Raw genomic sequence first — 26,789 nt, forward strand, 5'->3', positions numbered from 1 at the left:
ATTTTTCCTGGTTTACAAAATATTATTATTCTTCCAATGTTTTCCAACTATTTAAGATGTAATAACCATTATTAGATCTGAGATTACACAAAAATTGGTGACTGGGCAGATCTGGCCCTTAGGCCATGGTTTGCTGACCCTTGTTCTAGATGACAACAAACTGGGAAAATCATTAGCCTATGAAAACAGGGAGTGACAAACTTATCTTGACAATTTCCTTTTATGAAAACATACATCATCCTTTGTCAATTTTTCAAAGCAAAAAATCAGGAACACAAAAAGGATAATTTTTGCATTAAGTTTTAAAACCTAACTACAAGTTGTACAAAAGAGTTATAAACCCAGCACAGAAAAACTATAGCCGCCTGCCAATGTGACTCTGGTCAAGTGTGAGTTCCAACGGAGTAGCTTTACAGGGAGTGGTAGCTTCCAAGGAGAGGAGAGTGACAATCCATATTGGTTCAGGGAGACAAAGGCCATCTGCTCCCTTAAAAACAAAACAACAACAAAAAAACTTGATCAGAAATAAAGGGAAAAGAGAGTCAAAAATTCGAGAATATTCACTTGTATTAAGTTGTGTAGATATGAATACTACTATTGAGTTCAATAGCATTGAAGCAATAGACATAGAAGACAGGCATTGAGGCTAAAAGTTTGTATCTTACTGTGGATGTCAGAGGTTGAAAGTTAATTGTTGGGAGTGTGCCTGCTATGGACATGTTTTGTTTGGAATCGTCAAAATCCAGTTTGTCTTAAAAAATCAAAAGATCTGATAATACAAGTCCAGCATTCCTGTACTAGTGAGTATCCAAGAATGCAAGTACCCAAGTTTTCCATAGTTCCAAACTCTTGTTATTGAATTATTTATTTCTGTCTCATTTCATTCATTCTGTTATTGTCATACAGGTATAGCTCAGATACATTTCAGATCCTCAAAGCCATTGTACTCTCCTTTGCCTCCAAGCCTTAACACATTCACACACACTTTCTCACACACATGTGTACACACATGCATGCAAACACACCAGTCCACTACAGCCTGGCATGTCCTACTTACCCTTCAGGGATAACATTAAATGTGCCTACACAGAGACACTGCTTAGTATTCCAATCCAGTCCTCTTGGAGCTTATGTTCCAATGATAGGTATAGACAATAAGTGAATAAACACATAACTAAATAGTTTGTAAGAGAGTGCCAAGTGTGATCAAGAAAAGTGAAGCAGAATAAGGAATGAACAACACAGGGAGAGGTGCTGCTACATTCTGTAAAGTGCATAGGGCAGACTGTGGTGACAGAATGACATCTGAGTAGACACCTAAAGGCAGCAAGAAAGTGAGCTGCCAGGACATCTGGGAGAAGACTATGCTAGGCAGAAAAGAGCAAGGACAAAGGCTTTGAGGTAGGTGTGTTTGTGTTTGAGGAGGCCAGGGTAGCTGAAACCATGTCGGTGAGGCAGAACACAGTAAGAGAGGGAATGAGGCCAGATCTAGGACATTGAAGGTCAATGAAAGAACTTTACCAAGGACACTGTTGAAGAGTTTTGAGTAGAGACATGACATGATCCAACTTGTTTTTAAAGGGGATCATGCTGGCCATTATGTTGAAGGTGGACTGTGGCAGGTGGCCAAAGGACAGAAAGAAGGAGGTAAATTAGAATGCTATTTTTTCTTCTTTAAATAAAACCTATATTTACTTGGGCTTTAGCAATAGCAGTGGGTATAAAGAAAAAAAGGAGTGGAGAGCTTTGAGAGATCTGAGAATCTGTTTGACTCAAGGATTGATCTGGTATGAGGAATGATGGAGAAGGAGAAATCATGGCAAGCACTAATAAGCTCTGGGTGGTAGCTTCTAACTGCTGTCCATCTCTCTATGTTTGACATGACATAGAAGTTCAAGGAGGGCAAGAATATGTATGTATTATTTTCAATTTTATCCCCGGTGCTGGGTGTGGGCTATGCATAATGAATGAAATAAGCAAGGTATATTAAAGAGAGATTTGGGGACAAAGATGGATTTGGAACTTGGAACTCAAAGCAATGGTATTTGCTTTTCTTGGAAAAGTTGAATATTAAGCCATTTGAATTACAAATGGTGGGAAGGGATGCTGGGAGTTATTAAATACTTTTAACAGGTTTTGCCTCTAGGAAAACCTGTAAAGGAAATAAAGATTTTCATGAAAGCATGGATCACACAATGGAAACTCAGATAGGAATGTTTAACTCAGTAAATATTGACTCCTAATTTAAAAAAAAAAATTGAGTTAGTTTCCAGTATTACAGTCAGCATTCATATAGAAATTAAGATCATAGAATTCATATTAGATACCAGAATTAATATAGAAATTTAGATGTCTATCTTCTGTTGGAAAAAAAAAAAGTCAATCTGTGGCCATACTGGCTTCTTATTTCTTCATGGCAAACATTGGTTGATGCTAAGTCCCATCCACCATCTTTAAGAAGCCTGTGTTGCCCCTTCTCCAGTCAACAGATTTCCCACTCTTTCCTGGGAAAAGTGTCATCTTTTCCTGTCATCCTCCAAACACTAAGAATGAGAGTGGTTCCCTCTGTCACCTTATGCTCTACTCTCTTTCTCATATGTTTTCTTTTTTGGATACATTGGGATTTTTTTTTTTTTTTGTCATCATTTCTATCTCCCAGGTGAGCTCCTTCTTCATTCTTCCCTCATGAGCTCACTTTTCAGGAGCCCAGAGGCATCATCCTGCCTTCTTTGCACTAGCTTGTGTTGAAGGCCTACTGTGCCATACACTGGAGATAGAATGGTCTTTGAGTAGACCCAGGGTTTGCCATCAGGAACTATAAAGTATAAAAGAAAAGACAGGAAAAAGGAACAAACCAACACAAATAATTTTAAGCTATGGTAAAACCATGAAGAAAAAAAAAAACACATAACAAGAGAAATTAATCTGTAAGGAAGATTGAATTTCAATAACTGTTCAAAGGAGGCCTCTGTGATGGCGGGGGTGGGGGTGGGGTGGGTGATAGTGAAGCTGTGTGAAAAGCCAGAGGAGAGAGGGATGTGGGCAGAGGGAACAGCACAACAGAGGTCCTGAAAGGACAGAGGGTTGGCATTGTGAAAACCCTAATGGAAGGAGGCCCACCTGCCTGGGAGACCCTGAGCCAGGCGAGAGAGCATGAGATGGTCTTAGAAGTGAGCATGAGTCAAACTCTGCGGGACACTGAGGGCTGCAGCAAGAGTTCCCCACATGTAATAGGGCCAGGATAGCCATCAAAACTCACCACCAAGAAAGGATCAAGAATGCCTCCATGGTAGAAGCCTAACTCACTGGTGGGAGTTAGTAGGTTGCTTTTGTTGATGGAGGTTTGATTTTTGTTTTAATGAGAATCAAAACTTTGAAAGATGAACATCCTCTGCCAAAATGAAACGTGTCAGCAGGATGCATGGAGATCTGAATATAAAGACCTTCATAGTTTCTGAATGAAATATTTGGGCAGAATAGTCTCTTCCTGGCAAAATAATTTGAAACAGGAATGAATTCAAACTGAAAAATTAATGTGCTTTAAAATAGGGTTAGGTTGTATGTATTATTTACACAAGCATCTCATTTGTTCAGATAATTTGTCTAGAAAACTTGACTATGTGGGACATGCCTGGGAAGGAAGTACAGAACTTAGTTCTCAGTAGCTAAAGTAGATATCATAAAGCCTATGTATTATGCTTATGCTGCAGGGATAATGTCATAGAAGAGTTTTCCCATTGCCTCTCCAGGGCACTTCATTTTCCAGAAGTTTTAAATGAAGTTGCCAAAATCAGGTACCTTGATGGTGAACCATAATGACAACTGACAATATTGCAAAAAGGGTAGATAAAGATAAATATAAAATACTACCAAGAGTTTGGACCATTTGCTGGGAGTGGTGGTACTCCCCTATAATCCCAGCAGTTTAGGCTGCTGAGGCAGGAGGATCCTGAGTTCAAAGCCAACCTCAGCAACTGAGCAAGGCCCTAAGCAACTTAATGAGACCCTGTCTTTTATTATCCCCCATGTCAAGAAATGGCTGGGGATGTGGCTCAGTGGTTGCGCACCCCTGGGTTCAATACCTGGTACTAAATATATATATATATATGACAGTTAGTTCACCTGAGGCCATTTAGCATGGGTAAACAACTTCATGAAACTCTCCTAGCACTCCAGATATCAGAAGTTGTATAATTGAGATTTATTTGTTAATTTTCATAGTGACAAATTGATGCATCAAGATAGTGTCAAGTCATATTGTAAAGTCTGTTTTAGAACTTGGGGAAAGGCAAAAGATATTATGAAAGGATATCTCTCAAGAATGATTATATAAATCAGTTTCAGGAGCTTAAGTGTCAGCCTTCATTAATTCAATTAGCAAATTTTCAGGGACCATTTGTCCCATGTTCCAATAGCAGAGAGACAAATTCCACCCTGTAGGAACTGTTGTAGGAGTGTCCCCACATACAAGGTGTATAAAGCTAGATAATGGGACAAAATAATAAAGCTTTGGATTTGGGATTTTTGCTTCATAAGGAGCATACATTCTCAGTCAACCCTGGGCAAGAAAGTTCTTCTTATGATTCCATATTTGCATTATAAAGAGAAAGGTTGTGCAAGATGCATAGCCCTCCTTATTTTTTGCAACTAAATAGCAAATGTATTACCTGATTATTCTTGTTTAATCTTCCCTAATGAAACTCTTAATTACTGGAACCATGATGTCAAGGTTTATTATCTTTATCTTGTTAGAACCAACTTGGTTTTATTTCCAAAGATTATTTATAGTTTGCCTGGAAAGAAAAATCACTTACTGACCACTGTTTTTTTTTATGATAGCATCTAATTACTAAGAATGAGACTTACATGAATAATTTTTGGTTCACAAAAAAATCTGTTCTACAGAAAAGAATATTTCACTTCCATTCATTCTTCACAGAAGAAATAAGAGACAGCCTTTCCCTGTAACTGAGCTGGGGCCAAGCCTGCTCCAGGAGAGAATACAGGATAGGCTGCCTATAACCTGCCTGTTCTTTTTGGTAGTATTTCAAGTCATTCATCTTCCAGGTTTGACTTTCTTGCCATATTTTTGTATTGCTATTCAATATGCATTATTGATATATTTCTATACTATTAATTTAAAAATATTTTAACTGACTCACTTTTACCTTAAATTAACTTAGAAAAATTTATATCACTATCAGAAATGAAAAATTAGTACCAATTGTCACTAATAGAGGATACCAATAAAATAAATGCTTTGTTGATTGCTTGCCAAAGGCTCTGAGCCAAATGCTTCCCTTTATTTTATTGGCAAAAGAGGTTAGCAGCAGTTTTAAAAGCACACAAGCGCCAAACTGAGCCATTCTCCTTGATAGTTATTGTTATCGGAGAGAGAAAAGGCACTGCATTGCTCTTTGAGACTTAAGATTACTTAATATGGGTTCAGTGGACCACCTAAAATCATTTCAATTGCCACTGGTGAAACACTTGGGAAATACAGTAATTTAAAAAAGAAACAATCTCTGTTCAATGTAATTTATTGGGGAAGGAGACTAAATTTTGCAGTGTTTTGCAGGTTCCATTAGGCTCAGCATAGGGCTAGGTGCAGGATAGACAACTCAGTGATGGCCAACTTGATGTCTATCATCATGACTGCACCCCTGCCTCTGGCAGCCAGCCACAGAATTGCTTCTTTTGATTATAAGGATTAGGGCATAGTGAGATGACTGAACTCCTGGAAAATAAAAATCATACTGCTGGGACTATTAACAGTCCCTAACCTAAAAGTAGCAATGTCACTTTTTTCCTCCCAATACTGGAAATTGAACCTGTGGATACGCTAGGCAAGTGATCTACTACTGTGCTAAAGCCAGGCTACTGTGTATATGCTAGGCAAGTGATCTACTACTGTGCTAAAACCCCAGCTACTTTGTTTTTTATTTTTTTTTTATTTTGACAGGATCTCACTAAGTTGCCCAGGCTGGCCTCAGTCTTGAAATCCTCCTGCCAGAGCCTCCTAAGCAGCTGGAATTATAGGTGAGTGTCAAAATGCTTGGTTGCAATGTACAATTTTTTTTCTTTTAAAAAGGGATTAACTTTGAATCTAGGTTCAAATCTAGCTAAAAAACTCCCCAGTTTCAGACCTTGAAAAGGTTATTTAATCTCTTTGGCTTTGGTTTCCTTGTCTGTAATATCATTCTGATAATGCTTTTCTTATGGGAATGTTATCAAAATGAATGGAGTAATATAAATGATACAGCTGCCACATAATAGAGTCTCAGTAATTAAAGCCATCTCATATTACAATTTAGGAATAAATACACACACACACATACACACACACACAGAGGGAGAGAGAGGGAGGGAGGGATGGAGGGAAGGAGAAGAGAGAGAGAGAGAGAGAGAGAGAGAGAGAGAGAGAGAGAGCGAGCATATTAGAGAATTCAACAAAGCCAAAAACCATTTCTATGGATACATACTAGAAATCTTGAGGGAATTGTTCAAAATCCCAAAATCCTGTTCACTGGGACTAATTAAGGCCAGATTAAATTGTGTCTATGTTTTATTTTTTCTTTTATTTATTTATTTTTTATCTTGAGTCATCTAAAGAATTCTTGCATTCTCTTTTTGGCAGTGTGGCTGAAGTACTAGGCAGAAGGAGTAGACACCTGACTTTTTTCATCTTTGACTCAGGAATGTTCTACATATTTGAGGATTATTTTTACATTTAAGGTTCTTACTTGATGTCAAAGCATTTCTTTTGATCAGATCAATATATCAAAAATATTGATTGAGTCTAGTTACCTGATAAAAGTCAATGGAGCATGTTCCATGCACACTGGAAACTTATCACATGCAGGCTTAGCTGCACATTACCCACTGAGAGCAGCCCAATCTGTCATTCATCTGTAGGAAAACCACTTTGGATCTTCTTAACAGTGCTTTTCTGTGATGCCCAGTGTGCCTCCTGTGGTGACCTTGATATATTATTTTGATATAACTGGAAATTGCCATTTTCCTTTTTATATTGTTCCACTCTTAATTTCATAAAGAAATTTTGTTCCCTTAAGATGCACAATTTCCTAGATGTATTGTAGTAAATATAACTACTCATTGGTGAAATACGCATATAGGCAAAATAAAAATAAACTGGAAAATAAATTCATAGAATATAAAAATCTGCTTAAATACTTCCTTAATTAAAATTAATAACTCTTCCTAAGTCAATGCCAAGAGGATTCAAAATTGAATTCATATACACATAGTCACATAAATTAACAGAAAAAAATATTCAGTTAAAATTATTTTCAACTTGGGGATTGAACCCAGGGCCTCATGCATGCTAGACAAGAGCTCTACCACAGAATTTCACCCCAGTCCTCCACTGGCATTATTGGATAGCTATTTATGCTCTGTTTTGAAACTCAGAAATTTAACATCTTTTCATCATTCCTTTTAGGCCAATTTTTCTATAAGAAATTTTTCTTAACTGAAGTAAACAAAAATTTTTCCCCTTTGAAAGAAGTCATGCTTGTTCATTTGATGAACTCATTCCTTATCTACTTAGAATTTCTATGACAAGACTTTTTTTTAAGTCACCAATTTCTTCACTTACTCACTTCATCATTCATTCATTCCAAAGACACATATTGAGAACTGGATAGTATCTGGAAAAAATGGGTATGTGGTGGGAACATGAGAAAGTAAAAGAAAGCAAGGAAGTATGTGACCATGAAGCAAATGTTTAATCTCAGAGATGAGAGGCTTAAAGAAAAGGACAGATCAAAACCTAAAAAGAAAATAAAAGATCCCAATGCACTGAAGGAAAGAGAAATTCCCCAATACCCTTCCTGTTTATTCTTTTAATATAACACACAACTGGGCCCACTTTATCATAACCTGGTTGATACTAACTTTATCAAATTTTTCCATTAAAGCCAAACTGGACTTAGTGCAGTCAATGATGGACCGCTTGTATGCCAAGTGTATCCCTTGTATAACTGACTGTGTAAGGGTTGAAATTGAGAAATCGGGCAAAAATATCAAGTAGCTGTAAAGATTGCAAAGGATCCAGGGTTTGAATGATTACCATGCATGCACAAATGAACCTATGCAGATAACTGCTGAGTACAAAGAGTACAAACTCAACACATGTGTTACATTGTGGCCAGTTGACCATGACCTTAAAGGAAGAATCTGGAGGAACCCTGGAGTTCCTATCATGCACATTTCTAACCACAGATACAAAATTGAGTGCCAGATGATTATGGAGCCCCTTGGTTCTGATTCTTTTTATTTTACTTTTTTTTTTTTTTTTTTTTTTAGAGAGAGAGAGAGAGAATTTTAGTTTTCAGCGGACACAACATCTTTTGTTTTGTATGCGGTGCTGAGGATCGAACTCGAGCCGCACGCATGCCGGGCGAGCACGCTAGCGCTTGAGCCACATCCCCAGTCCCTTGGTTCTGATTCTTATAAGACAAAATCCTCTACCTTCCTTCAACCAACTTTCTCAGTTGCCAGTTCAGTAAACAAGCTATAGAGTATAGAATAATTCATATAGCAGGAATTATTTTCTCTGTTATTAGCTGAATATGGTTAAATATACTCACTTCTTGATGCTTTTTGAAAATGATATTTTGTCTCATTTAAAAATTGTTGCATTTTTAAAATAAATCAGATGTTCTAGTAAAAAAAAATCTAAATAGTGTTACCACTAGGTTAGATTCTTAGAGACAATATGGGGGTGGTAGGTGGTGCCCAAAAGAGGTTTCTGCCTTTCAGGGGACTACAATCTGTGGTTAGATAGAGTACAAATAAGCAATTGAACATGTTCTATAGGAGTAAGTGATAGATATTCTTGAATCTCGCAAGGAAAAACAAACTGGAAGAATTAGAAGACAGATCAGATTGTGGTTGGATAGGCAGGATGTCATCATATGAAGATGATGTAGAAGGAGGGCATTCCAGGAGGGGAGAGTTTTCTTCATATGAACTCATTCAATTTAGTCTGAATCATTATTTATTAAGTTTAGATACCTGAGGTGCTGGGATTGTAGCTCAGTGGTAGAGTGCTTGCCTAGGACATGTGAGGCATTGGGTTCAATCCTCAGCACCACATAAAAATAAAATAAAGGTATTGTGTCCATCTACAACTAAAAATATATTTTTTAAAAGTTTAGAGAACTTAGAGAGAAAACGATGGTATGAAATAATCCCTATGCAAACAAAAGACCAGATCAAGAGGTCCAGCAATCAAAACACAGAAATCTCAAACAGGGAAAACAGAAATGTCAATAGTGAACTAATAATTCCTTTGGTGAGGAATTATGGTGGATGGCAGTTGTGCATGTATCAGAGGGTGAGATCATATATGAAATAGGAAGCCAGAGAGCCAATCTTACTCTTGTAAAAATTGCTTCCTTTCTCAAAGACAACCAGGGTTCTAGGAGAAATGCCTTGATCTCTTCCAAAAGCAGCACACCCAGCAAGAGATAACTATATCCCATTAGGCTCCACCTCAGGTAATATTGTCACTCTGGGACCAAGTTTCCCACCTCTGAACCAAAAACCACATGCAAACCATGGCAGCAAGGAAATGAAGGTCCAGTTTGTCATGCACATTTCCTGAAAGCCATGCTCTGGGTAAACAGAGGCCTGGGCTGAGGCACATCACTGAAATTTCAGAACATTGGAGATAATGTTTTATAAAAATTGTAAAATCCTCCAAAAAAATAAAATAAAAGAAGACAGCTTTGAGTACATTAGCAAAATCTTAGTTAGAGGTAAGATATTGGAGCAATGTATACAAATGACCAGGGAAAATCACATTTAAAATATGGTATTACACATTCATACAAATCCTTGATTAGATATGAGGGCTGAATTTAAGGCATTTTTAGACATGCACCTTTTTTCAGGAATCTACTAAAAAAGGATCCATAAAAACAAAGGAAAATACCAAGATGGGCAGAAGATTTGTGACCAAGCATATTAGTTCTAACTCAGGAGAATGGTGAAGAGAATCCCTGACAATGATGAACGGTTCTCTCCGCAAGGTGCACGGAACATCAAGAGAATCTTGTCCAGACAATCCAGGTTAGAAGGCTCTAGAAAATGACCCCAGAAAGATGGCATAGATGGACTATGTGATACATTTAAATATAACAAGAAGATATTTGAGAATTTTAGAGATAAATTGGTGATAATTTTATAGAAAACAAAACAAAGAACACAAAATATTCAGCATAACAAAGTATATACCATGAGAAAAGCAATCAGAGTAGACAATATGCCTTAGGGGTGAATCAACTTTATATGACCTAATCATGAAATTACTGAATGTATGACTGGAATGAATTTTGATGTATATATGAAGAGACAGAAGCTATTGTAAATGGAAGGGGTACAGTGGTGGTTAAGATGCCTTCAGGTGGCTAGATGCCTTCAGGCCACACAATGGCTAAAACTTTAAAACATCAAGATAAAAGAAAATCCCAGCAGTTCCAGAGGCTGAGGTAGGAGGATTGAAAATTCAAAGCCAGCCTCAGCAACTTAGTGAGGCCTGAAGCAACTTGACAAGACCCCGTCTCAAAATGAAAAAATATTTAAAAAGTAGGAATGTGGCTTAGTGATTAAGTGCCCCTGGGTTAATCCCTATTACCAAAAAAGAAAGAAAGAGAGAGAGAAAGAGAGAAAGAAAGAAAGAAAGAAAGAAAGAAAGGAAGGAAGGAAGGAAGGAAGGAAGGAAGGAAGGAAGGAAGGAAGGAAGGAAGAAAGACCCAATATTACTTAGAGGGAAATTTTTGAAAGTCAAGAAAGTTGAAAAGTTGTCTTGAAGGAACTGAAATCAGATACACTGGGGAGACAGAGAACTATTGTTTGCTCTAACCATGTGTATAACTTGATCCAGCTAAAGCACCAAATATTTTAAAAGATACCATTTTTCTTCACAATTTATCCAGGGAGTCTAAGTTTAGGAAAGGTTTGTATGGTATATGATCCAATTAAGTGGCAAACAGAAACGCCTTTAAAGATATCTGGTTGACTGCAATTTTTTGATCAGTGATATTATATTTGTGACTCTGTATTTAAGACCAGACTTTCCTTATGTGAATTTGATCAACATAGGCAAGCTCTATATATTTAAATTTTTTGCATTGATCTTACTGAAAGGGAGTAAACCCACAAGAGCTGCAAGATTTTAAGCACCGACATAAACACATACAAACATTCAGTTTGTTCTAATTGGAAAATGCTACATGCAGCAGAAGTATCTACAGTTCAAAGACGTCATGTAGAAATAAAATTGTCCATAGAGGTTGAGTGAAACTGTTTCCACAGCAGCCAACACAATGTTTGGTGTTGATGAAAGCATAGAAAATATTTGTTGAACAAATGAATTAATAAAATATAGCAAGTTGGTTTTTTGAACAGCTTACAGGATGATTTCCACATGCCAAAGCAAAACATTTGGTCACTTGCTTTCACTTCTCCTTTAAATCCACAAAGTAGCAAATAATTGGATAGTGTCAAATCCCTAAGGGACATAGGGATATATGCACAAAACTCCCATTCCATCAGGAGTCACACTTAGAACTTTACAATTTATAGCTCCACACACAAGTTAATACACTTTCTGTAATATGCTCAGTCTAGAAATGAAGACAGCAATAGCTTTTTTTGTAAGGGCACTTCAATCCCATGCTCCAGATAGATGCCCTGAACTGCTTCTGGTCCCTCATTTCTGCTCAGTCAGAATGACCCTGGCTTTATATGTTCTTTCCTTTACAACTGGGAATTCCATCCAAAAAGAAATCTCTACCACATAAAATATCTAAAAACCACCAATGTGGTAAGAAGCTGTTATAGCAGAGTGTTTTTTAGTTCTTTTTATATTTTCAGGAGTGATGGGAAAGTTTGTAGGGTCTTGGAACACAATGGACAGCATTTAAACCAATTTAGTTAGAGTCTCAAAGACAAGGTGCCTCAGAGTGTACACACACACACACACACACACGCACACATACACACCCTCCAGAGTACGCATCAAAGGGCAATATGTATCTTTTGTTTTCCTATAAACAAATGTACTATTATAAAAGAAGAAAACCGTATCAGGTCTTTCCAAGTAAACTCAGTCAAATTATTGCTGTTATTTTATTATCAAATGCAGGCAATGTTAAGATTCTTCATTTCTCTATTCTTTAATCAAATGACATTTAATTCCAAAGAGAGCTTGTGCAGGAGCGTATGGAATGAGTGTGTGTGTGTGTACGTGTATATATGTGTGCTGGATTTACTTGGACCTGTTCAGTATGCATTGTTTTCTGATGGCATCAGTTGCTTTAAATTGTTTTGCCTATCTTTTGTAAATTAGCCCTTATGCGCAGTATTTCTGCTGCTACCTGAGGTCCTAACTTGGATTCAGGTTTCTTGAAGTTCTCTGGTGATCCCTCTACCACTTCCAAGTGCCCTCAGATCTGCACACTTTCAGCTGTAATGGTATTACTGAAAAGCGTGAGAGAAGCCCTAAGGAGTCTCTCATGCTTTCTCATGCCTGGGCTTATTTTATTTTATTCCTCCCTTGCCATTGTGCTGTGAAGCATATATGCACCAATGCTACTGCACTGTCTCAGATGGGAGCCAGGTACCACCTGCCTCTCTCCAAGTCTGTTATTTAGCTCACATTGACCAGAATGATCTTTTGAATTAATGGGACATCTCTTCTAATTGGCCAATGCTTGCAACTTTCTAATTGTTAAATACTTGGACTCCTGCCTGTTCTCCCAAATCTCCAAATGACAGGAAGCTCAGTCCCCATCCTTCCCTCCATACCTTGGTCTTTGAGGAAAAGCTAAAATTGCACACTCATGTTTCTCAGCTGCTTTTTCTTCAAAGTGACCCTTCTTCCCCAAGCCTCAGCAACCTTTATCTAGTCTCTAGGATACAGCAGTCTAGCTCTGTATCTATTCTCTTTCCATCCTATTGTTTGTGACACAAACTTTATGTGTTACTTCCTTTGGGGCTTGTCCGCTTGTAGCTCAAAAGAAACTGGATCTTGAATATCAATACCCTTGACTTTATAGATTACGTGTGTGCAGTGAGGTTTAAATTGTATTTTTAGCGATTCAAAAGCTGAGCACTGACTGCTTATTTTCTTTTTGTGTTCTGGTATAAAACACTGCATCCTCTCTGAAGCAAAGCCTGCAGCTAACTGAATAGGAAAGGAGCTTGGGGAACCCTGGTTCACATCTCCAAATCTTATCCCTCCACACAAATTCTAATGAGGAGCCTATCTAAACACTTCCTCCTGCAAACACAGAAGAAAGTCCAGAAATTACAGAGACTCAGTTGGCCATGGTAGCTTTCAATATCATATAAATGGTAGACCATTTTTTAGTGTAACAAGGATTATGGGAAAAAAATAAGTCAAGTTATATTTACAATTGAAAATGGGTTTCTTATGTAAACCAGTAAGGGATTTGTCAGGGGGATGGGTGGGTACTAGACATTGAATCCAGGGACACTCTTACTACTGAGCCACATCTTTAGCCCTTTTTATTTTTAATTTTGAGACAGGGTCTTACTAAGTTGCTGAGACTGGCCTCAAATTTGCAATTCTCCTGCCTCAGCTTTTTGAGAGGCTAGGATTACAAGTATGTGCCACCACACCCAGCCAATGAGGTATTTTTTTTAATTGATAAAAAATGACAGAAGAATGCATTACAATTCTTATTACATGTATACAGCACAATTTTTCATATCTCTGATTGTATATAAAGTAGGTTGACACCAATTCATATCTTCATACATGTACTTTGGATGATGATGTCTATCACATTCCACCATCCTTGCTAATCCCCTGCTCTCTTACTTTCCCTCCCACCCCTCTGCCCTAAAGTAAATCACTGGAATTCACTGATGTTCCTTTGGATAATTGAAATTTAATTTACAATACCAAATAGCAGACTTCATCTTGCTTGCCTCCCCTACTACACACCCTGACTGCCTCCTCTAAAATTTACACATAGCAACAGGATCTGGAACTCATCTTTGCTCATAACCTGACTTCAAAAAATGCAGACAAGAGAATGTCAGAGATTTGAAAAAAAATGCATGAAGCTTAGGAAATTTACAAGGTTAGACCAGACTTGGAAATTAAGGATTCTAGAGTAAGAGATGGCATGTTTCTGAAATAAAGAGAAGAGTGGGACTTTAAAAGGAGAGCCAATTTAACAGAGGGATAGACTGTAAGAAGAAGAGAAGAGAGGTAAGGTCAGAAAAAAACAGGAACCACTTAAAATGACAGCTGCTAGAGATCTAGAGAATATTCCAAAGGGATCAAGTTTCTGGGCAATACCTTGGCTCTCTTCTCTAGGCCAAGAAAATAGGAGATCTAGACAAAGCCTTTATTTTCCAATCCTCCACTAAATTTATTCTGCATGTTTTGAATGTACCACCAGAAATATACATACGCTTATTCTGGGGATTAGGGGCCAAGGTGGTTCTTTAAAAAGGAAGGGAAGGGGCTTCTTCCTCCTTTCTCTCTTTTTTTTTTTTTTTGCTGTCATTTTAATTTTAATAAAATAGATAATTTCATATTACATAGAGAGCAAGTCCATCCACTCATTGTTGATAAAATTTTAGAAATATTTTCTATAAAAAGTTTAGTATTTGATTGGGAATTAGTCCATTATAACATAACTTCTACAGGTACAGAGTTCCATCCTCACTCCCATTCTTATTAACTTTGAGAAATTTTAAAAATACAGAAAAGTACAAAAAATAAGACAAGATATCCATATACCACAATCCAGAATTAGCCAGTATCTTCATATATTTACTTGCAGTCTTCAAGAGAAATGGATGTTTTATATAAAAAGCTGAAGCCCCCTCCCCACCCTACCTCCCATACTTATTCCCTTCCCCTCTTGCTCTTCACAGGCTACCACTATCAAAAGTTTGGCCTGTATTTCTCCATTTCAAAAATGTTAACATACACGTATGTATTCATTACCAATATAAAGTACTAAATTTCATGAAATTTTAATTCAAATTTACAAAGTCACTGTATGTATCATCCTGCAACTTCTTTTTCCCCCTCAATGCAATTTTTTTTAGATCCTTCTGTTAATAACATGTGGATCTCATAGTTGCATTTTGCAGATGTATAGTGTCACATCATAAGAACTTCTTTTTGTTCCTGATGAACATTTAAGTTGTTTCCAATATTTGGCTACAAATCAAGCCACAGTAAATTTCCTGGTATCTCCTGAGCATATACACTCACAAGTAAAACTGCTAAATATTTTTAAATTTGTTAAGAAGGAAAGTTTCCCTACTCCAAAGGTCACAGCCACTTTAGTGCATGGCTTTTGTATCTTTCAGTCTTCAATTCCCATGAATTTTGCTTGTGTGTTCATGGTCTATTTTCTTTCCCCTTCAGAGAACAAATTACCTCCAAATAATTTTTTTAAATAGTCCCGTATTTACTCATCTGATGAATTTATTTAATATTGCAAGTTCTACTAAATGCATAGTTCTCTTTCTGGAATCTCTTTCCCTCTGCTGAAGCAATACCAGAGTTTTATTACTTATAGATGATCATACCATCTGTTTTTGTCTCTTCCTTTCTAATACAAATTATTACACAAGTGAAGAACTTCACATCTATATTGATGGAGTAACAGGCCTGTTTTCTGTTCCAATTTTAATGGAAATGTCTATTGTTTCAGCATTACCTTTACCATTGACTGTGGAGTATTTTTTTTATTGGCAGTCTGCTTATCATACAAACGTCTTCCTCTTCAGTATGAATTTTCAGTGTCCTCAAAGTTGTTCCCTTCATTTGTGATACACTGCCTCAGAATGACTTTATGATATATAAATTTTTGATGTGTTCCTATCTTGAAGGTACTCATAGGGTTTTTAATGAGTATGAATTTTCTGATGTCTAATATGGTGTGATTTCTGGCTGAAAGCTTTCCCACATTCACTGCATTGGTAAGGTTTCTTACCTGTATGTATTCTCAAATGCAGAGCTAGGGTTGAGAATTGAGAGAAAGCTTTTCCACATTCATTACATCCGTAAGGTTTCTCACCTGTATGGCTTCTTACATGTACAGTGAGAGATGAACTCTGAGAGAAGGCTTTTCCACATACATTGCATTCATAAGGTTTATCACCTGAATGAATTCTCACATGCACAATAAGTGATGTTCGTTGAGAGAAGGCTTTTCCACATTCATTACATTCATAGGGTTTCTCTCCAGTGTGAATGTTTTGATGCTTTATGAGGTACTTCTTCTGGCCAAAAGCTGTTCCACACTCATTACATTTAAAGGGTTTCTCTCCAATATGAATTTTCTCATGCTCAGTAAGATTTGATTTCCCACTAAAGGTTTTCCCACACTCCTTACATATAAAGGGCTTCTCTCCTGTGTGAGTTCTCTGGTGTCTGATAAGGTTGGACTTCTGAATGAAAGCTTTCCCACAATCTTTGCACTCAAAAGGTTTCTCTCCAGTGTGGATTTTCTGATGGGTAAGGAGGTTTTCTTTCTGGCTGAAGGATTTTCCACAATCATTACACTCAAAAAGCTTCTCTCCAGTATGAGTATTCTGATGTTTAATGACATACTGCTTTTGGCTAAAGGCCTTCCCACATTCATTACATTCAAAAGGTTTCTCTCTATTATGAAAAAGCTCATGCTCAGTAAGATTGGATTTGTGGCTGAAGACTTTCCCACATACCTTACAGGCAAAGGGGCTTTCCCCACTATAAATTCTCTGCTGACTGAGGTGTGACATCTGAATGGAAGCTTTCCCACATTCACAAGGTTTCTCTCCAGTATGAATTTCTTGATACATGAGGATTTACTTTTGACTGAAGATATTTCCACATTTCTTTCATTTAGAAGGCTTCTCTGTATGACCTCTCAAATGCAGAGGAATGGATAAGATTTGTGAGAAAATTTTATCATCTAGCTAAAGGCTTTTCAATACTCTTTAGAAGCACAAGGTTTCCCTTCAGCATGACTTCTATGTTCAATGAAATGTGATATGTGGGTAAAAGTTTTCCCACATTCAGTAAACTCATGAGGTTTTCCTCCAGTATGAATGCTCTGCTATCAGATGCTATATCACACTTTTTATACTGAAGGCATTTCACACTGCTTTACACTTATAGGGGGATATTACCATAAGAAATAAGCAGTGGTAGAGAACATCCAGCTAGTAAAATTGGAGACTCAACTACATACCTTCCCTCATGGTTAAGTCTAAACAGTTTCAACCTAAAACTTCAAAAATGTTTCCTTAAAGAAATGAGGTTGAGCAAACAGGATTTTTCCAATTTTCTTATATCCACATCCTTTTTTCCTCAGTCTGTAGTTTGATGAACACAACTTGCCTCCCAAGTCTTGTTGCTTCTCTATCTGCTCATCATCTTCTCAGGCTTTTTCTGACAAGACTTCTTTTCTACTTTTTCCCCACCATCCAGTGGATCTTCTTGCTTCAGTGGAGGATCATACAGTTTGGTCTCTTTATCACCTGCATTGGGCAATTCCTCTTGAAGAAATCTGCTTTAGAGAGAGTCCTGCGCGCCACGTGGACCAAGAGACCGTCCTGACCCGCGGACAAAGACCAAAAATCTTCCTCCTTTCTCTGATCTCCAATTTTGCAAGGACGAGAGCAGAAGAGTTATGCCCGGATTGTCTTCACCATCATTGCTTTCTACTTCATGCCCTGCTGCCCCTTCACAGCCTCCTCCTTCTATCTGCTGAGTGGACTTCTGGACGCTTTTGATGGACATGCTCAATCAAGGAACCCGGTTTGGAGCCATGTTGGACATGCTGACGGACTGATGCTCTACCATGTGTCTGTTGGTCAACCTGGCCCTGCTGTACCCTTGAGCTACCCTTCTCTTCCAGATCAGCATGAGCTTGGATGTGGCCAGTCACTGGCTGCACCTCCACAGTTTTGTGGTCCGGGGTAGTGAGAGTCACAAGATGATTGACCTCTCTGGGAATCCAGTGCTTTGGATTTACTACACCTCCAGGCCTGCTCTGTTCACCCTGTGTGCTAGAAATGAGCTCTTCTGCTGCCTCCTCTACCTGTTCAATTTCTCCGAAGGACCGTTAGTTGGCTCTGTGGGGCTTTTCCGAATGGGTCTCTGGGTCACTGCCCCCATCGCTTTGCTCAAGTCCCTCATCAGTGTCATCCACCTGATCACAGCTGCCCGCAACATGGCTGCCCTGGATGCGGCAGACTGTGCCAAGAAGAAGTGACCCTGACAACTTCTGGAACCTCCCACCTGATTGGTCATCTTATTGTGCCACATGGCTTCCCTTTCCCTCCTAGGAGGCCCATTCTCATATCTTCCTAATGTGTTCTCCAACGTGCTGGGATGGGGGTCAGCCTCTCTTTGGTATTGTCACAACCTCTGTAACCCTGAAGATTAGGCCCACCCTTGTGATCCCCAAAGACCTGGTCTACAAATCAAAAAGGATGCTCAGGAGGCCCTGTGGTACCAGGCAGCCTATTTGAGGATTATGCATAGCCACACATGTGGTTGGCTCAGCCCTGGCTTCTGGCCTGGCCTGAGGTTTTAGGGACACTTGAGAGAGATGATACAGGGGCCATGTTTCCCAAAAGGCAGGTGAGTCAGATCTCTGCCCCCTGCCACAGGAAGCCTGGGACACAGTGCCCAGGAGGAAAGGGGCCGTCTAGATCCTTCCTATGGCAGTCTCCTCCATCCAGTCTACCCTGACCTTGAAAGCCTTGATAATAAAGGCAACAGTTTCTCTCTTCTGGACTTGGTTTCCTTTTAGACATTTTTGGATCAGGCCCTGGATTAAGGGAAGATTGGGAAAAAGGAAGGTCTGGATGTTTTCCCCTGGTTTGAGGCTGGCTCCTTTCTGTCATTCCAGAATGACAGAGAAAAGTCCTTCCGACCACCCACGCTCATGCCACATCTTCTCAACCCACCTTCTTTATGTCCCAGATGGTCATATTCTTGATATTTCTACCCCCCACTAGAGTGTAAATTCCCTGAGTGCACAGACTTCCTGTTCCTTTCTCTGTGGTTAGATAGATATTTACCTTAACCTGACATTCAGTAGTTACTTAATAAATATTCCAGAAAAGATTAGTTGGTTTCTCAGAATGTGGCTCTTAGACCACTTATAGGTTATTCTCAGAATGCAACCTCTTGGACCTTTAGAATCAATCAGTCTCCAGAGATGAACCCAGAAGTCTGCAATTTTAATAAACTCCACTTAATTCTTCCTCCCCCCGCCAAAAAAAAAAAAAAAAAAAAAAAGGAAGGGAAGGATTTCCTTTCTCTATGGACTTTGATAAATGTTTTCATCATGGAAATTAACCTATAAATGACAGACCATAGGAATGGTAGCATGGATAACAGTGTCCTGTGCTCCAACATACATCTCTAGGGCAGCCAGGGACATATTCCTTGGAATTTCAAAGGATAAATTTCATATGGATTATGGAAATATATTCTTTTTATTTTATATAAGTTGAATTATATACTACAAATTTCACATATTAATTGTATAAAATAGACTGTGACAGACCTGTTTATGGGGATCCACTCAATGTACATAAATGGAAAACTTCTATAATCTAGGCACAAAATAAAATAAGGTACACAACTGTGTCAAATAAATCTCTGGATCAGAACTTAGGCAAAGACCTGGATATCAGAATTGTTGAGTTGTGTGATTTGTTGCCTTACATGATAGGATAAGTTGTTTCTGGGCAATGAAAACAGTAAAGAAATCAATCTCCTACTTTTTGCCCTAGGTCTATCAGATTTCTCATCTCTACAAGCTGCTGACCAGCATCTCATCCCCTGGGAAGAAGGGGAACCTCAGAGGCTGTGCTTGGTCAAATGCATCCTTGTCAAAGGTGTTCTAGTAGCCTTTTGATGTTTGATATGGCTTGTGGATAGAACTCATTGTTGCTTGTGAGTTCCATTTCTGTCATTAACTTTCTTTTTAAAATCATCATCATTATCTTCATCTCCTGTAACTTCTGCTCATTTCCCTCCTCCTCCTCCTCCTCCTCCTCCTCCTCCTCCTCCTCCTCCTCCTCCTCCTCCTCCTCCTCCTCCTCCTCCTCCTCCTTCTCCTTCTCCTTCTTAGTGGTAGTCTTTTTAAATTTGGGTCAAAGACATTGTGACCTCGGGTAAATTGCTTAATCTCTTGAAACCCCAGTTTCTCTTGAAACCTCATGTATAAAACTGATAACAATAGTAGTTCCCTTAAAGATTTTTTTTTGTGTGAGATTCAAGTGATATAGGATCCTTAGTAGAAGAGTAAGGACAGGGAAATTGCTTAGTTTGCTGCTATTATTAATGACAATAAACTATCACTTTCCACATAATATATCAATATATTTCCATAACAATAAATATTCACTGGTATGATTTTTAAGGTTGCATAGCTTTCCATTGTATAACTACCCTATGGTTTATTAGTAATTAAATACTGTGATTCTTTTTGATTGACCACAACACTTCCAGCTAAAATTTGTTGGTTAAATATAAGTGTCTACTTTCATTCTCTCCTAAAACCCTCCAAAAACTACAATGAATGAATTCATGGAATAGGAATGATAGGAGTGGAAACAAAAATAAGAAAATTATGGAAGCAGAAAAGCAGATAATTTAGAAGACCCGATAAAACTGACTGTCAAATGAGTGGCAGGAAAAGCCAAGAAGTAAACCTTTCTACACCTTGGAACTTCCTTGGGCTTAGGAATTGGCAACTATAAAATAGGTCTGGTCATTGGGATGAAAATAGATGCTAAAATAAAAAAGATTGCTTGAAAGTCTGTTTGAGAAGTTTCTGACATCACACTCTCCACTGCCAGAAACTGTCCTTCTACCACCCTTGAGAGAGACGGAAGGTTTCTTCCTCAGAGAGTAAAACTGGGGCTCACCAGGGACATCAGGCACCTTTAAAGCTGGAGGTTTCTCACTGAAACATGAAACGTCCCTTGAGATACAATGTATGCTGAGTTCCCGAGGGTTCTGGTCCACTCCCTCAAGAATCTGACAGACCCAGAAGGAATGCCTTTGGGAAACACTCTGCTACCAGAATTCTCTCCTCTCATCCACTCAGCAGACCAATCTGCAGCAAAGCACTCGACTGTCAGTCCCCACTTAAATGATCACAGTCTTTCTCTCTTTACTCTTAATGTGGCTCAGCAACCAAGTATCACCAGAGATCTGAGGAATGCCCTTACTATGAGAGAGGGAGCTGAAACCAAACAGGGGAAAACAAATTACTGAACTACCCAGAGAGAGGAAATTTTAAAAAACAAACAAACAAAAGAAACTGGTATTAATATTCTAAACCTTGAGAGAACAGGGGCAAAGAAAAAGAAACAGTCATAAAGCAAAAATAATCTCTTGAAAATTAATACTATTAAGTGAAAAAACTCAGTAGAAGGGTTGAAATATACATTGAGAAAAATTCACAGAAAGTATGACAACAAAAAAAGAAGAAACGTAAACAAGAGAAGAAAAGATAGTTTATAGACAATGATTTGGTGGGAATATTTAAAGAGGATATTTTAAATCATAGAAACCAGCAGAATTTGGAGCTTGAGATAACATCAGAGAAGAATTCAAATTTTTGAGTCAAATTTTTGATTTACAGTGCCAGACCCTTAAGACAGACACCAGTACGAAATTACTAGTGATCTAATTTTTTTAAAAAAAGTTTTATGCCTAGCACCAACAACATGAAAAAATGTTACGTGAGGTTTATTGGCAAGTCATAATATCAGTACATTACTTTTTGATCAAAATAGAAAAAGCATAAGCTAGAAACATGAACTGGTACAAAGAACATCCTCTTTATGTAAGTGTCTCCATTTAGCCTTCATAAGCTCACACAGGACAAGGTTGGGTGAACTCTCAGCTCAAATGGCTACTTCTACAATAACAACCGTGATTCAGCAAAGGAAATTGTTTAACCACCAGGTTTAATTTTCTTTTATCTTTATTTCTAGTACTGCTAAAATTCATTTGGAAAGTCCTTAAGATTCCATGTATTATAAGGTGCTGAAATTCATTTTGACAAGGTCATATTTATCCTAAAATGAAATAGAGAATTGAGATATTTAAGAAATCTTAGCATTTCATTTCCCTTAAAATATGCAGGTAATTGAGACAAATGTGTTTTTGAAGTTATCCTGCTTTATTTTACTTCTAGGCTAAATCTATGTCTATACCCCAGGATAACATAAAGAGCAGGAAATGATTAAGTACATTTGATTCATGTATCTCAGCAGATAACCAATGATACCCAATAGAATCAACTAGCATCTTCCATTCCACACCAATTAAATCACAACCTGGGAGTTTAGGACCCCGGCAACAGTATTAAAAAACTATTAAATGATTATAGTATGCAGCAGAAAATTATAATCACTGATAAAGATAATCAAATATACAATTCAGGTAAAATATACTTTGAAAAATTGGTAATTGAAAAATACCTGCTTTTTGGAGGCTGTCTAGATATAGGGTTCAAATTGGTGACCATACTTGGTTAATTATTTCATATCTGGCACTAGGCTTTTGTGTGTTTGTGTGTGTGTGTGTGTGTGTGTGTATTTTCCCAGCATTTAGGTGCAGTAAGTCAGGAGTTGGAGCAGGAAGTGAAAGTTGATAAAATTCTTGGAGTGCCTGACTATCTTAGGAAAAAACCCGTCAATAAAAAAGTAATATTTCTATTGTGGAGAACAATAATTCTACATCTAGTTTTGTATCTTCATAGGAAGAACTTTAAAACCTACTGTCAGGGCACTGAATGTGGATCAACATTGATAAGCTCCAGAAACAATCATGGCTCTTTGAGGCCTTGTGAGATGGTGAGAGCCCTCCAGTGATGTGAGGAAATGGTTACTTGAACCTAAAGATTAGCTTCCTAATTGGATCCAGAGAAGATATACATGTGTTAGTCTTTGAGTAATTACTCTGTTTTTTCTCCCTAAGTTCAGTGGTATTATTATCTCCGAAGAGATAATAATAGAGTTAGCCTAACAGTGGAAAATAACCTCAGGCAATCTATTTGAGATGGAGAAGGAGGGGGAGGAGGAGAAGGAGGAGGAGGAGGAAGAGAAGGAGGAGGAGGAGGAGGAAGAAGAGGAGGAGGAGGAGGAAAGAAATGAGCAGAAGTTAGAGAAGATGAAGAGAATAATGATGATTAAAAAAAAGAAACTTAATGGAAGAAGAGGAGAAGAAGGAGTAGACCATGAAGTGGAATTGGAAGAGGAAGAGAAGCAGTAAGGGTAGAAGCAAATGTTAGTTGAGGGCCTCTCAGAGTGTTTCTCATAGCCTTGAAGGGTATTTGTTGAAGTTCGTAGATTCTTCGGTCACGCACCATCTCAGAATGTAAAGGGGTTAGTTCTTAGGAATATGTATTTTAAGTAAGCACCCCAGGTACATGTTATGTGTAACAAACTATTTGAAAATTATTGCCATACAATATTTGGGGCAAGAATGCCAAGTTTACAAAAACAACAAAAGATAGTAATATTTTAAAGTAAGATAAACCTAGGGAATGGTGCTCCTAGAATTAATTTGAAGACATGGACAGTTCTCTTTGATGCAAAGCCATGAAAATAACAAGAAAAGATAGTCTAATAGTCATACAGCTAACCTTTATTGAGCCCTGACCATGCATTGAGCCCTATTTGAAGGGATTTATATGATTTAGACACATTCAGTTCTCATAAATAACAGGCAATGTTATTTCCTCTGTTCACAGAAGAGAAAACTGAAGCTTCAAGAGCTGTCCCAGGTAACTATGCTAGTAAGAGATAGAGGGGACTCAATGCTCAACTGCTCAAAATATTAAACTTCAAACTAATCCAGTAAATGGAGGGTGGGAGCACTGCAGACCTGAGCTCTGGTTTTAGCTCTGTCAGATTAACTAAGAAAACATGGGTGTCCTTGCCTCCTTAGCTTACTTACCTATACTCCCTTGATCATGGTTTATGTAGGCTGGATCCAAACTTACCCACATGAAGTTAAGAAAGAAACTAAATCATTGTGTTACTATCCAGTCACACAGATAGAATCACAGGCTGGGCTGGTTACAATAGCAAGAGAGCAAGGTGTAAAGATAAACACAGTTTAAAAGATCCCCCTTTAACTATTTTCACTGCTGATGTTGAATGTTGAATCCATATTTAACAACATCAAGTCAAAATAGTACTTTATTGTAAGGTGTCACTTTTGGAGAACATGTTAAGAAATAGCAACCCTCTAGGTTTTATCAGTACCCTTAACTCATCACTGATTATTCTCCATCTTGAAATAAAATGCCAAGAACTGAAAGAGGAAAGGTATGGTACCAAGTCAGACGTGTGAAGCCAGCTGCACGAGCCATGAGTCAATCACTTCATACTCAACAATTCAGTGAACAGGAGTTAATAAATCTGTCCTCCCTCTCTATTCAGGCTTATGGGAAAATCAGTTAAGATTATACTACAGGACTATGAGAGAAAGAAAAGTCGAAGGGGAGGGGCTGGAGATGTAGCTCAGTGGTAGAGTGCTTGCCCAGCACATGTGAGTACACACACACACACACACACACACACACACACACATAAGATGAAGGGGAGCACACAGAAAATTAGTAGGTAGGAAAAGAGGAGAGAAATATGAGTGTTGTGAGTCATGGCTCAACAGCTTTCGGTTTTGAAATCATTTCCCCAGTCAACCTGCCTCCACAAACACACAACCTCCTCCAGACTCCAGGACTTGAAAACACTTGGCATAAAAAACTGTGATGTAAGGAGAGAGCTTCCCCCCCACCCCACAACTCAGTAAAAATAACTCTCATTGACTTGTACTAGAAAGTACAAGTTATATATAATAACTCCATCAGGTAAGTCACCTTTATGCTCCATTTTATAAATGAAGAAACTAAAGTAAAGAATTGTTGAAAACATGTCCAAATGTCCCTGGCTAATAAGTGGCAGAGCTGGGATTCATACCCATGTGGTCTGCAATGAGTCTGCTCTTATCTCTGTGCTGAATGTTTCTTGAAATAGTATTCACCTAGTGTATTAAATGGTGTCAGTTTTCTATTAGTTTGTAACTAGCTTTGCTGATAAAATTAAAGCTGCAGCCTTTACTTTGTTCATTGACAGAAAACTAGGAAAGGAGAAGCTGGATCATTAGCTATTGTGCCCACTTTCTCATTCCTATTTCTTTCCTGAATTTCTCACTGTTGAACTCACTCGCACATTTCTCCATATGTAGGTACCTGATTAATTGAGACTGGAGAGTCAGAAGAATTTGAGTAGCTTTAATGTGCTGCCTTACCCTGCTTCCATCTCTCCCACCTCCACCCTCAAGTTCATTTCTTTCCCAAACACATAAGATTGGAATAAGTTTTTGCAGTTTGATATAACAACTCATAATTGACAATACACATTATTTGCTTGAGATAGGGTACCTACTGGCCTATCCTTCACTTTCTGCCTCTGAGTAGAGAGCCATGGAAACACAAGGTCAGATTTGAACATTGTAGAGTCTACAGGAGGCCCTAGGGAAGGGTTGAAGACACAATCACAGCATTCCCAGGAGACAGGCAGACACTATAATTTAATGGGTAAGTCTGGCATAAGAGAAAATTCTGTCTGGGCTGGGGATATGGCTCAAGCGATAGTGCGCTCGCCTGGCATACGCTGGGCGCTGGGTTCGATCCTCAACACCACATAAAAAATAAAATAAAGATATTGTGTCCAGCTTAAAAAAAAACTAAAAAATAAATATAAAAAAAGAAAAAATTCTGTCCTTACACTTAATTCTCTCTACTATTTTTCCCTCTACTTTTGATAGGGTTAAGCATTCTTGTTCTTCATTATGGGGGAGGAAATTAGAGATGAAGTAAACACATTTGCAGAATTTGACACTTTGTCTTAGTATATGAGAATAGTGGGGACCACTGTTCTCAGACCTGCACTTTCCAGTTTTAAAGAGGAGCCATTTTTTTATGAGACATCTCCTGAATTTAAATATTAGAAACTAATTTATAATTTTTTGAAATACATTTTTAGTTGCAGATGGTCACAATATTTTTATTTATTTATTTTTCTGTGGTGCTGAGGATGAAACCCAGTGCCTCACATATGCAAGGCAGGCACTCTACCACTGAGCTACAGGCCCAGCCTTATTTTAGAATTTTTAAGGTAATGTGCTATGTACTAATTCTGCCGTAACACTTATGTTTTTTCCCTTTCCATGATGAAGGTCAAAGGGTTCAAGGAGAGAAGAAAAGATACAGGCAGCTGAGAATGGAGTTGTCAGTCTTAGGATGTGAATTGGTTTCAGATTTTTTCCCCACCCCAGCACCAGCTGAAGGCTTGGTCACCTCAAGGTTTCTTACTAGCAGGTATTAATCCACTGAGAGATACATAGTGAACTGAACATAACTTCAACTTTGCTTCTCGCCTCCTTCTAGTGATTCTGGATTAATCTGTTTATTGTTTAATCAATGATAATCTTGAAAGACTGCATTGAGATACATATAAACAAACAGGGAAAAATAAACCTTCAATGATTATCTCTATTAATGGTTAAAAGAGTGTTACCATCCTGATCCCAGATATGACAAGCAAGAAATACAATCAGTAAAACTGAAAAGCAATCTCCTGATTTCACGTATGTGCTAAGTTCAATATAAGAGTAAATTTATTCTGAGACATCTGAAATAGCATCAGAAATCACTGCAGAATGTTAGAAG

At 38.0% G+C, this 26,789-nt stretch overlaps 1 protein-coding gene and 2 pseudogenes across 1 annotated transcript; 2 read left to right on the forward strand and 1 right to left on the reverse strand.

Annotated features, from left to right (window-relative positions):
• The first annotated feature begins 7,698 nt into the window (after positions 1–7,698).
• LOC114086497 (rRNA-processing protein FCF1 homolog pseudogene) lies at positions 7,699–8,289 on the forward strand (annotated as a pseudogene).
• Positions 8,290–15,849: 7,560 nt separating this feature from the next.
• On the reverse strand, positions 15,850–16,885 carry LOC139705781 (zinc finger protein OZF-like). The gene has a single exon (XM_071612386.1). It carries the CDS (start codon positions 16,867–16,869, stop codon positions 15,931–15,933), a length of 939 nt encoding a protein of 312 aa, XP_071468487.1. The 5' UTR covers positions 16,870–16,885; the 3' UTR covers positions 15,850–15,930.
• Positions 16,886–17,840: 955 nt separating this feature from the next.
• Positions 17,841–18,317, forward strand: LOC114086422 (CDP-diacylglycerol--inositol 3-phosphatidyltransferase pseudogene; annotated as a pseudogene).
• The last annotated feature ends 8,472 nt before the right edge of the window (positions 18,318–26,789 follow it).

Source organism: Marmota flaviventris, chromosome 5, assembly GCF_047511675.1.
Source record: "Marmota flaviventris isolate mMarFla1 chromosome 5, mMarFla1.hap1, whole genome shotgun sequence".
In the NCBI taxonomy this organism is placed as follows: domain Eukaryota; kingdom Metazoa; phylum Chordata; class Mammalia; order Rodentia; family Sciuridae; genus Marmota; species Marmota flaviventris.

What these genes read in the sequence shown, in the direction of transcription:
- LOC139705781 (XM_071612386.1), bottom strand. Translation starts at nt 16,869, where the DNA reads ATGTATCAAGAAATTCATACTGGAGAGAAACCTTGTGAATGTGGGAAA.